At 35.1% G+C, this 12243-nt stretch overlaps 1 protein-coding gene across 1 annotated transcript in view; it reads left to right on the forward strand.

Annotated features, from left to right (window-relative positions):
- LOC150080284 (immunomodulatory peroxidase-like) overlaps nt 1–12243 on the forward strand; it is a 175469-nt gene that overhangs the window by 19741 nt on the left and 143485 nt on the right. Inside the window, exon 2 of the mRNA XM_090380678.1 lies at nt 2946–3113. Within this exon, the coding sequence (XP_090236804.1) occupies nt 2946–3113 (168 nt within the window). The remainder of the gene's footprint in view (nt 1–2945; nt 3114–12243) is intronic.

Raw genomic sequence — 12243 nt, forward strand, 5'->3', positions numbered from 1 at the left:
GTGGGATTGAACATGTGTTGCTAATTCGGTATTGGACTGTCCCGTCCTAAAGCTATTGTAGTGGTGTTTGATGTTTTGGTAGAACCGTATTTTGTGGTGGTGCTACCAATGTAGCAAGCGTTACAGTTATCTTGACATTTTATTAAGTAGATGATATTATTCATGTCACTAATGTGGTAATTTTATGTATCTTTATATGAGTTGAATAATGAACCTAGTTAATTGTAAGATGAGAAAGTAAGGGTGATATCAGTACTTTTGAATAAACGGCGGAATTGGTTGGCAAAATTACTATGGTAAGGGAGGATAATACGTGGATTATTATTGGACATGCGTTTGGGTGGGTTGTTGGTATTATTTTGGTCTGTGATAATAGTTTGTTTGATTAATTGAATAGGATATTTCCTAGATATGAATTTACTTGTAAGATATTGTACTTCATTATTAAGGTCATAATGTGTGGAACTGTATTTTATTGCATTGTAAATTTGATTATAAGGACTGCTTTTTTTGTGTTGAGGGGGTGATGTGATTCAAAGTGTAAATATTTGCCCGTGTGAGTATTTTTTCTGAAAATTCTTTTTCCTAGTTTTGTATCGCTTCTGTATATAGTGAGGTTTAGGAAATTAATTTGTCCCTTTTCTTCCAATTCCAGGGTATATTTTAATCTATTATGCAAGGAATTAAATTTAATGAAAAGATCATTTATTGTGGATTTGTGCCCTATTATGAGGATATCGTCAATGTACCGTATAAATAATTTAATATCTTGGGGGGGGGGGGGGGGGGGTTATGGTTGTAATATATGATTTTCTACGGAGGCTATGTAAATTTCAGATGGGAGGCTGAGATCCCTAATCCCATAGGTAGGCCGTAGGTTTGCTGGTAAATCTGATTAAGAAATCGGAAGTATCTGGCATCTAATAGAAAGATTGTGAGCTCTAGTATGCTATTAATTGAAAGGGAAGTGCGATTGGATAAGGTTTTGTCGTCTGTTAAGAAATTACGTAAGTTTTGTAATGTTGACGGTAAATGTACATTAGTGTACAATGAGACTACATCAAAATATGCTAGGATGTCATCATTGGTTATTGTGAGAGAATTTATTATATATTTTTTTTAAAATTAAAATCCAACATTGAAATTAATTTATACACCCTTCAACAGATTGGTATCCGTAACAATATTCTACCACATATGTTTGCTATTACCAAACTCCATAAACCCAATCACCCACTAAGACCCATAATATCCTTGGGCAAATCAGCTTTCACTAATTTACCTTCCTTCCTGGTCAAAATTATCTCCCCCATCACCAGATTTTCTAAATTTAAAGTAAACAATACCTCCCAAACCTTTGAAAAAATAAATTCTATCACAATAAATTAATAAATTTATTTAAATCCGACACTACAAGGAATATATATATATATATATATATATAATCATATAAATTAGAATAAAGTTATATAATAAAATAAAATAATGCCAGCAGTACGGCAAGACAAGAGCGAAAAAACAAAATTAAACTTAAATTCAAAAAACAGGGAGGGAAGAGAAATGTAACAAGAGTAAAAATATTGCAGCGAAAACTCTAAATTAATTTAGAAAATCTAAATATACGAATAATCATTCTTTGAAATTTAAAAGCCAATTAAATGAAATTTAGCGGTGCCCCCTCTGATGGGCACCAGGTCCAAATTTATGTGAAATATCACCAAACAGAGATTTAAACTACTACAACAAAACCAAACAAACTGCTGGCATTATTTTATTTTATTATATAACTTTATTCTAATTTATATGATTATATTTCAAGCATCATGTAGAGGATTATGCGTTTTGCTGCCCCTGATGTGTGCTGTACCCTCCTTTTTATTTTTATTATGTAATATTCCTTTTCTAACATTATTTAAATCTAATTATGTCACATGATAGTATTGGGCGAATTGCTAACGCTGCGCCTGTACTGCCATCTATAGTTCATTATTCATTTATATAAACGGGTTACATTTGCCTTTGTCAGTAGTGTGGCTTTGTACTGGAGTGCTAATGTCTGTTCTATTTTTGATTTTCGCTGCATCAGGACCACCGCTGTTCAATTCCCTGCATTGGCGATTTGATCTGGGGATCGGTGTGGCGGACTGATCTTACGATCGTTTCTCCTTTGCGGTGATTTGTTTAGCGTTCGAAATGCAGCGATTCCCTGACCATTATTGGCCTTGTGGTCCTCTGTTGAGATGGGGCATAATGGTCAGTCTATTTTTGTTTATTTTTGTTTTGTTTGGTTTTGTTGTAGTAGTTTAAATCTCTGTTTGGTGATATTTCACATAAATTTGGACCTGGTGCCCATCAGAGGGGGCACCGCTAAATTTCATTTAATTGGCTTTTAAATTTCAAAGAATGATTATTCGTATATTTAGATTTTCTAAATTAATTTAGAGTTTTCGCTGCAATATTTTTACTCTTGTTACATTTCTCTTCCCTCCCTGTTTTTTGAATTTAAGTTTAATTTTGTTTTTTCGCTCTTGTCTTGCCGTACTGCTGGCATTATTTTATTTTATTATATAACTTTATTCTAATTTATATGATTATATTTCAAGCATCATGTAGAGGATTATGCGTTTTGCTGCCCCTGATGTGTGCTGTACCCTCCTTTTTATTTTTATTATGTAATATTCCTTTTCTAACATTATTTAAATCTAATTATATATATATATATATATATATTCCTTGCGCCATTAGGATTTTCCCCCTAATGTGGAGGACAGTTGCTATAATCACTTCGTTACCCCTGAGATTGGATAGGCTTCATGACAATGTGCATTCTTCTTGAAGGAAGGGGTAATACGTTTAATGTTTTTAATTTAAATTTTCATTAAAAACAGGATAATCAGTTGCTTAACAGTTTATGCTTTTTGTAATGAGAGTCTTTCTTCATATAGGCATTTGGGGGAAAGGTGTCAAGAGGACCAGAAAAGGAAGAAAGCAAACAATCAACAACGACTTTGGAACTATTTCAAGTGAAATATATTCCGAGGACTTTTTATCGCAGCTTATTCCTTGAAATGAAACATGGGTTTATCGCTTTGACCCGGAGATCAAACGACCAAGTGCGTGATCTAGAAATGCACATCATTCCCCGCCTTCACAGAAATTTCTTTCCGTTTTGAGATGATGATGAATGACTGATCGCTGCAGTCGGATTCGCTTTTGTTGACATCTTTAGTTGCTTGGAGAATGTCAAAAAATATCCATAATAAAGAAAGTAACATTAGGAAAGCCATAAAAATAGTACCCCAATTCCTAAGTTGACCTATATTAAATTCACGTAAAACTCCAAGCCAATATCTTGATCCCTTCGTGGTAAAAATACGAAATTTTTGAACAACCTTCGTATCTTATTCATTTACTCTAAGACTATTGACTGAAACCTAACTAATCATTTACGCAGCCATTGTTTATTAAAACAATTACAGTGACACCAACTAATTATTCAACCAGTCTCTGTGTTTATTGAAACCCAACAGCGCACGGCACTCGCTATTAATATCGTCAAAGTGACAGTGCAGTGATAAATAACGTACAAAATTGCATTCAGCTTCTAAGAGTCACTAACATTAACTTACTTAATTTCTCGAAATCGCACAAGACTACGCCTCATGCGAATCCAATAAGAAAAATGAAAATTTAGCGATTACCACAATTCTAAACATTCATAGATGTGTCCTAATACCAAAAAAAAAAAAACATCGATTAGCATCCACACTGTGGTGGGAAGGAATGGATATGACTAATTGGGTGACCAGCCGACATTCCAGCATGCCATCGTGCTTAGAATATTAAGCAGCATCTAAATAAGAAAACGTTGGTGGTTAAGACTGTCTTTTAGGATGTAAACATGTCTTGCGCTAAACTTTCTTTGACACGTCAATACCAGCTGCTATCCGACACTACCGAATATTTGTGAAGCACGTGCCACTGTATTATGCGCTGCGCTGGATAGCATTTACATAAAAGCGTAACGTTCTCCCTTTCTCTTCCTTACCAAGATGTCGAAGGAATAAATCGGAATGCGGTGGGTGAATACCTGCGTGATAGTTGCTTCTAAAACTGGACCAGCGATGCCTCATTTGCATTGCAAGATGTTTCGTCCAATGTTTAAAAGGTGAGAGGCACAACAAGAGAGTCGTTCAAGTCATATAGACAGTGAACTGAAGAATTTGTTGAGATGAGAGACTGCAATTGATATCACGGGTTGATAAATGCTACTTCGTAAAACATAGCCCAGTATTTTCATTTTGATGTATACAGTTTTAAACAAATCCGAATGAATTTTGCGTTTTAATTATTCTAAATTTCAAAAATTAATATTTTAATAACCTAGGACATGCTCTTTACTGGTAGGTGCATATCCCCAGAGGGAGATTCCGTTGAAATAAGCATTATGATCACGTAAAATACAATCTCAAATAAAAATAGAAAAACTGAACCTTTAATTGTTTGGGAGAAAGAGTTAAAGGATGAGTTAAAGTTTCAGGCTGCTTTCTTTAATTCTTCTACTAGTTTATTAAACATCTACAGCCTGCCCTATTTGTTTTTGAAAGATTTATTAATGTTTTCATTTCATTTAAGTATGTATGTAAGTAGGTTTGGTGGCACCAGGAACGTTTTTTCAACTCCGCCATTGAAATCAAGACACTCTGAATTTATAATTTAGAAGAGTCAAAACCAAAAAGCCTCCATAGCATCTCATCCTGTCCGCGGGGAGGGATGCCTCAACAACCAGGCCTGTAGATCCTTAGAAGAAGACATATCCCGTACTCAGGAGGAGAAAAAAAGCGGGAGGTCAAAAATCTCTCCTCTTAAGTTTATGTGACCCAAACAGCGCAAGATGTGGTCAAACAAACCGAGTCATAAAACATTAAAACTAAACTACTATGGTTACATCAGTAAACAGAATATATTTACATCATTTAGATTCTTAGAAAAGCTTATTATCTTAGTACTCACCTCTAAATCCGTATTGGTTATGGTTAAATTTACATAAAGGAAAGTAAAGAGAGTAAAAGTTTTCAATTATATTAATTGATTAATTAATTTAAAAACATGCTTCTAGGAGGAGGGAGTGCACCACCTTTTTCCTGTTTAAACTGAAACTAAGTTGATATGGTTACATCGGTACATATTTACATTCAGCAAATAACACAAACAGTGCCCAGGGGAAAAATCAGATGGAAGCAGTTGGTGTTTATCCAACAGATCAGCGTATTTCAAAAACAAGAGAAGCAAAGTCTTGGAAGGTGCAGTAAACGTCTTTGTTTATCACAAGGTCATGTTCCAGTCCAGGACGAAAAAAATCTCTAACACAATTTTTTAAAGGAATTCTCGAGTCCTCATAAATGTCACAGTCAAATACCACGTGCTGCCAGTCTTCATGTTTTCCTCAAGAGCAAAAATTAGTACGATGAAGTCCGAATGTGTACAGTTTATCGTTTAGCGATTCGTGTCCAGTGATAAGATATGACGTAGGCATCGATACGAAGAACCATTTTCTTCTTCCTTTATCCATTAGGTAGGTAACCTCTGGGAAAAAACTTTCTAGTAACCTGCCCGGTCAGCAACGTGTCCCATCGTGTCTGTCATATGTTAATAAGTTCGTTCTAGATGTTTATCTTCTCACCTTTCATATTATGATTATTCAGGTTGATTCTAATATCAACGAAGTCGGTTGGAATTGCTTTTTTCAGTCTGTAACACAACCGTCTGTAAGCTACGCGAAGATCTAGTGGAATAGATCATGCAAGAACTTGAAGAGAAGCTGATGAGACTGTAAGGCAGGCACGCACCAGGGCTAGTAGTATGCTCCTTTGTATAGATATTAATTTATTTAAAAATGTTTCATTCTGTAACCTCTGAAACCATAATAATAATAGTAACATGGTCTGCATACGCAATGATATGTGTGTTTGGAAAATTTCTCATTAGCAAGTTGTTTAATACTAGATTCCATATCAGAGATCCCAGAATGGAACCTTGGGGGGGAATTTGTAAACAGCTCTAGTAATACATTGATGTTCACATTTTATTAGTATTTGTCTGTCCTGGAAATAGTTTCGAACTAAACAGAAGAGTTGGGGGCTGCAGTTTGCTGTTCTTAGTCGTTTGAGAGCGCTCTCCCACCAAACGGAATCGACCGCACCCTCGAAGTCAATAAAAAATAGCCAGCTCGTATTTGGCTGTTGAGGAATTTATGTGTTGAATTAAGTTCACTAGTAAACAAGATAACACGAAACCTGATATTCTCCCAGATAGCCACTAACAGCGCATAAAACAAGACACACAGTTTCAAATTTCGTGCGCTGTGATGCGCGCCAAATTTGAAATAAATTTTGAATTTAATCTGAAAACATAAGTAACTAATAGTGTCCAATATGTATAATACATTTTCTTTTATTTTTTTTTATAATATTTACATGCATAATAATAAGAATAAATATATGCGCATTCACATAAATTTAGAAAACATAAAATCAATGATAAATGTTTTAAATTTCATACACTTAAAGGTCTTTAAAACTGAAAAATGGAAGACAATAAGAGATATATTTCTGTTTTATGAATAAAATGTTCTTTTGCCATTTTCGGTAGAATTTTTATTTTTGTTTTTTATTGAAAATAAAAGAGATAAACACATGGCATGTTTTTAAATTTTTGATATTTTATTAAAACTTTAAAAAAAAAGTACGCACAATTCTTCAATCCATTAAGTTAAATATTGGCAATGCCAATATTTAACTTAATGGATTGAATTAAGTAGAACGAAGTATTACTCGGTAAATGATGATCTTCTGATGAGTCACAGGTAAAAGGAGTAAAGCAGAATCATCTAGACAAGGCTGCAGTTATACTTCAGAGACAGCATGGGTTTGTTAAGGGGAAAACTTGACTGACCAATTTGATGGGATGCTATGATGCGGTCACAAATGAACTGGATGCAAAAAATAATTTTTATATCATATATTTGGATTTCAGGAAAGCTTTTGATACTGTCGCACGTGGAAGACTGCTGTACATTTTGGAGCAATGTGGCATTAAGGGAAAGTTGCTGCAATGGATAAAGGGATGGTTGAGTGGGCGAAGACAGAGAGTGGTAATCAATAGACGCTGCTCTTCGTGGACTCATGTTATTAGAGCAGTTCCACATGGTTTAGTGTTGGGCACATTATTCTGTTTTATATTTATCAATGATATTGATGAAAGTATATCAGGTTTAATGTCCAAGTTTTCAAACGACTCGAAGGTTGGCAGAGTTGTTAATGGCAGTACTCTACTGCAACAAGATCTAGAAAGGTTGGGCAGATGGGCTGAGAAACAGCAATTGAAGTTTAACATCGACAAATCTGTTTAAGCTATCAACTTCCTCAACAGATGGATGCTTGTAGTAGTAGTAGTGGTGCCAAATTATACAAGAAAGCAAGCTTATATAGAATCATCTAAAACACACACATTTCAACGATCCTTAGACTCAAAGAATTTATCTAATTCTGTCTTGAATTTATTCAAACCCTCCACTTTTACAACAACAGATGGAAGACTATTCCAGCACTCAACCACTCGCTGGCTAAATGCAAATTTATGCACATCTATTCTTCAACTATCCTTCCACAATTTCAATTTTTGCCCTCTCATGTGTGTGGTCTGAGCAAGAGGAAGAATCTCATCAGCACTGAGCTTGATCAATCCATTCAAAGCCTTAAACACCCCAATCAGATAATCTCACAGGTTTCCAGTCACCAAGCGCTGCAATTTGTAGAACCGAAGCCTTTCTTGGCAAGAGCACCCCTTGGTTCACCTCACCAATCTCGTTACCCTGCTCTGCACTCGTTCCAGCAGCTCTACATCCTTCCTAAAATGAGGCCTCCAGACCTGTATGCAGTACTCAAGATGTGGTCTGAGCATTGCCGTATACAATGAGATTATAACTCCTCCATATCCCTGAAAGCAAAATTCCTGTAATCATTGACAAAACCCGATGAGCTATCCTAGAAGCCTCTGTGCGCTGCTCAGAGATCTTCATATCTGACTACACAATTACCCGAGGTCCTTTTCTTTTTCCACTACCCTAAATGTAGTACCACATAGTTGGTACATTACTCTATTGCTGCTACTCATATGGAGTATTTCGCATTTGTCAGTGTTAAACTTCAAATGCAAAATAATGAATATTTAATAATGCTTATTAATGTACAATGCATTAAACTTCAAATGGAAAGTAATACATATGGATAGCAATAACCGCAGAGTAACGTACCAACCGTGTGGTATTACAGAGAAGGGCAACGAGATTGGCGGAGGGAACAAAGCGGTACTTTTACCACGAAAGGTTTCAATTCTGCAAATTGCAACGTCTGGAGACTAGGCACCTGCGAGGTGACCTGATTGAGATGTTTAAGGCTTTGAATGGATTGGGTAAACTCAATGGTGACGACATTCTTCCTCTTGCTCAAACCACACACACGAGGGGGCACAAATTAAAATTGAGGAAGGATGGCTGCAGAATAGTTGTGTGGAAGTTTGTCTTTAGCCAGCGGATGGTTGATTGCTGGAACAAACTTCCATCTGTCGTTGTGGAAGTTGATATCTTTAATAAATTCAATGAAGAACTTGACAAATTTTTGGAGCAGGTGAAATGGGAGGATTTTTTTCTTTTTTTTTTTTTTTTTTTGACTGATTCTGTATAAGCTTAATTTCTTGCATCATTTACGACTGGTAATGCTAATGCTAACATATTCATTCATTATTAATTCAACGAAATCGTTTAATTAATGGTACCAACAAAGGAAATTAGGCATGCACAATTTGAAAAAGCGTACTTAGACATGTTATTTTCCTACGATGCCAATCGCATCGACATCAAAGAAAATAAGTCTGCTTCATCATCACTACTGTATGGAGTATAAAAAAAGAAATAATTAGAAATAAATTGCTCGGGTATCACTGCAAGTTCCTAAATATTTGCACTGGTTCACATTTCCTTCATTGAACAAACTTAACCTTCTTTTATAACAAAAACATGTGGAATCTATACCCAAGTCAACATGCAAAACTCTAGGAACTATTTTTCGCCCCTCTAGGTTATTTTGGGTGAATTCGAACCCGTGATGTGTACACCTAGAAACTAGCACGCTACTACCACACTAATTCAGTCATCCTTATTCGAAGAATATAAAAGGAAAAAATATATTTCATGTTAAATAGCACGCGTATGCTTTTGGGCACACTCCGATATAGCAAAAAATACTAAAGCAGATTTGGTACTGCAGGTCCTATCTAGCTATTTGCCATCTCCAATTTCTACATATATTTAATAAATTATGAGAAGCCAAGCTCAAGGAGTGAATGGTTACATTTCCATTACAACATCCGTTGCTTCTTAACAGGATCCCTCAATAGTGAACGGGAAAAAAAAGAAAAAAAGTATATATATATATATATCTTTTTTATAATCATTGAACGGTGAAATAGGTAAAGCAGCCAATGCGTATCATACAGCTTTGAAAGTGGCTTCAAAGTACCATCTGTAAATGGAAGTTTGATCGACCATCTCTAGCTCCTCCTCCACCAACGAAATTTATGAAACTTCGTGTTTCTAACCGAAACAGAATTTAAAATTCCTATTTCGGTTTATCTCTTGCGACTTCTGAAATCAAACGGAAAAATTGGGGGTGGCAGGAAACTAAAGATTTATCCCAACTGATCCCAATTGATCTTAAACTTTACTGAGTTAAATGTATGAGAATTTAAGACGGGGACAAAATTTTCTGATTCTCCTTAAGAGAACAATTTAAGAAAAGTAAATTAATATAAGTATAGAGAAATTTAGAGTGAGAGACCATAAATAAACGCAACAAATCTTTTGTTTTTAACTTACTTTCTCAAACGCCTTTTTGAAAAAAAGATTGCAACGTGTAATTCCTTTCAGGTTCAATTTCGAAACATTAAAAATTTACTTTTAATAATTTCACTTTTTTCTGTGAATAGCTAGGAAAAAAATGAAGCCTTCAGTAACGTCGCATTTTCAATTAATGAAGAATAAAATGGCTTTCCTTTTAATGGAGTGTCATTTCATCTTAAATACCAGAGATGGCTGAAGGAATCAAATTAACTTGCCTTAATTTGGCGCAGTATTTTATTTAAAATCCTTTTTTTATATATATATATATTTTAACCGAAAAGTGTGAAGCGGTGAACTGCTTTTAATCAAAATGAAAATATATTCTTCATAAGCAAAACATCTCACTGGTTTATTTAAAGTTCAGAATTTCGTAGAACACTTTTCCCCTTCTTGTGTTTTTTATTTTTGTGGAAAATTGATGTTTCCCCTATTACGTATAAAAAGAGCCTCACTATGCTAATTTTTATAGATTACATTAAAAATAAACTAAAGTTATTTATTAATATTTCGTAATTAACGTACTATACATATTTCTAAGAATTCTATATTGAATGATATCATTTTTATATCATTAACAAATTTAAGTTTAGCTGTGGTAAGAATTTCCTTTCCAGTTTAAAATTCCGAAAATAAAATTAAAATATTTGCTGTTTTTTAGTATAAGAAGAGTTGCTCAAAAGTCCCTATAGCAGGGAAGTATGATTTATTACTACGTGGTAATTACAGTTGTTATTTAATAAGTATGCTGCTTAAGAGATTCAGGTACCGTTAAAAGCGTGCTCATAAGTCGTTTCTGAAATTTCTGGTTTTACTTGTGGGAACAATGTATAATTTGGTTAACGGAAGCTTAACGACAGATAGCAGCACACGTCGTGCGCGGTATAACAGTGATGATACGCCGTATGATTTTGCCGGATCATCACTCCTATTTTATTCATAGAATAGTCAACAACCAGCGACATCTGAAAAATGTTTGAGAGGTCCATAAACCAAAAAAGATAGATAGAACCGCGTACACACACAAACACACATTTGTGGCAATACTGTAGAAAGTGACATCTATGTCTGAAGATTGTGTGATCACTAAAAGAACTCTGGCCACGATAATCAACAGGTTGGCATAGATAGACGAGTCATCGTGGGCCAACGTATGGTTTTCTGGCTGGTATTATAATTGGCGCATGATTAATTTTTATTCCTTAATGGTTTAGTAGGCATCAGTTTGTAAGTGATATTTAATATTAACTATACACATTCAGCAATGATCGTTTTGTTCTTTGAGCAAATCTTCGGCATTACTCCAACGCCACAAACTTAAATTTGGCACGGATCAATTGTTTTATATTTTTATTTTATGTTACCAATATTTTCTATAATTTAAGCATAATTTATAAACGTTTTTCACTAATGAGCACTTTAGTGGCCAGAAAGAAATATTTACAAAATTTTAAATGATTATTAAAAACAAAAAGATATAAAATTAACAAGCATTGCAACCTACTAGTAAGAGGCCTAGCATTACTACACTCCAAGCACGATTAAAAAAAAACTGAACACTCTTTACAAATATTAAAGTCTGGAGCCTTTTGTGTTCTCTTGTAGAACAGTGAACAGAACCACCATCCTCCCCACAATGGCGGAAACCGCCTGGATTCGAATGACCCGAGGAGTTTTCTTGGGTTTCAGTCCTCAACGTGACTGAGTTTTTGGATCTCAGGAAGGAGTTGCTTGTTTTTTTGTACTGGAAACCTAGATTTTTCGTCCTGCAAAGTGGTGCTCATACCACGAAAGGCTTCAATCCTGCAAATTGTAGCGTCTGGAGACTAAACACCTGCGAGGTGATCTGATTGAGGTGTTTAAGGCTTTGAATGGATTGAGCAAGCTCAGTACTGATGACATTCTTCCTCTTGCTCAAACACACATGTGGGGACACAAATTAAAAACGGCTGCAGAATAAATGAATGTTCGGAACTTTGTCTTTAGGCAGCGGATGGTTGATTGCCTTTAGATTATACATTAATCTCATAACCTTCGTTGCTTTGGAGGTTGACACACTCGAAATTTGGAGCTTCTCGGGACAGATATTACTCGTGTAACAAAAAAGGGCAATGCTATTTCTTGGTTCAAGAACAGCCATTTATAAATAATCTGCACCCATTTGAGTTGCTAAAGGACACACCGTATCACTGACAACCATGACATCAACAACCATATCCTGCTGATATTTGGCAGGACATGGTTGTCGATGGAAACGTGTTGTTGTGTTCGAGTGTATTTAGCACAGA

This window comes from Mastigoproctus giganteus, chromosome 9, assembly GCF_048544385.1.
Source record: "Mastigoproctus giganteus isolate SK-2022 chromosome 9, ASM4854438v1, whole genome shotgun sequence".
Lineage (NCBI taxonomy): Eukaryota > Metazoa > Arthropoda > Arachnida > Uropygi > Thelyphonidae > Mastigoproctus > Mastigoproctus giganteus.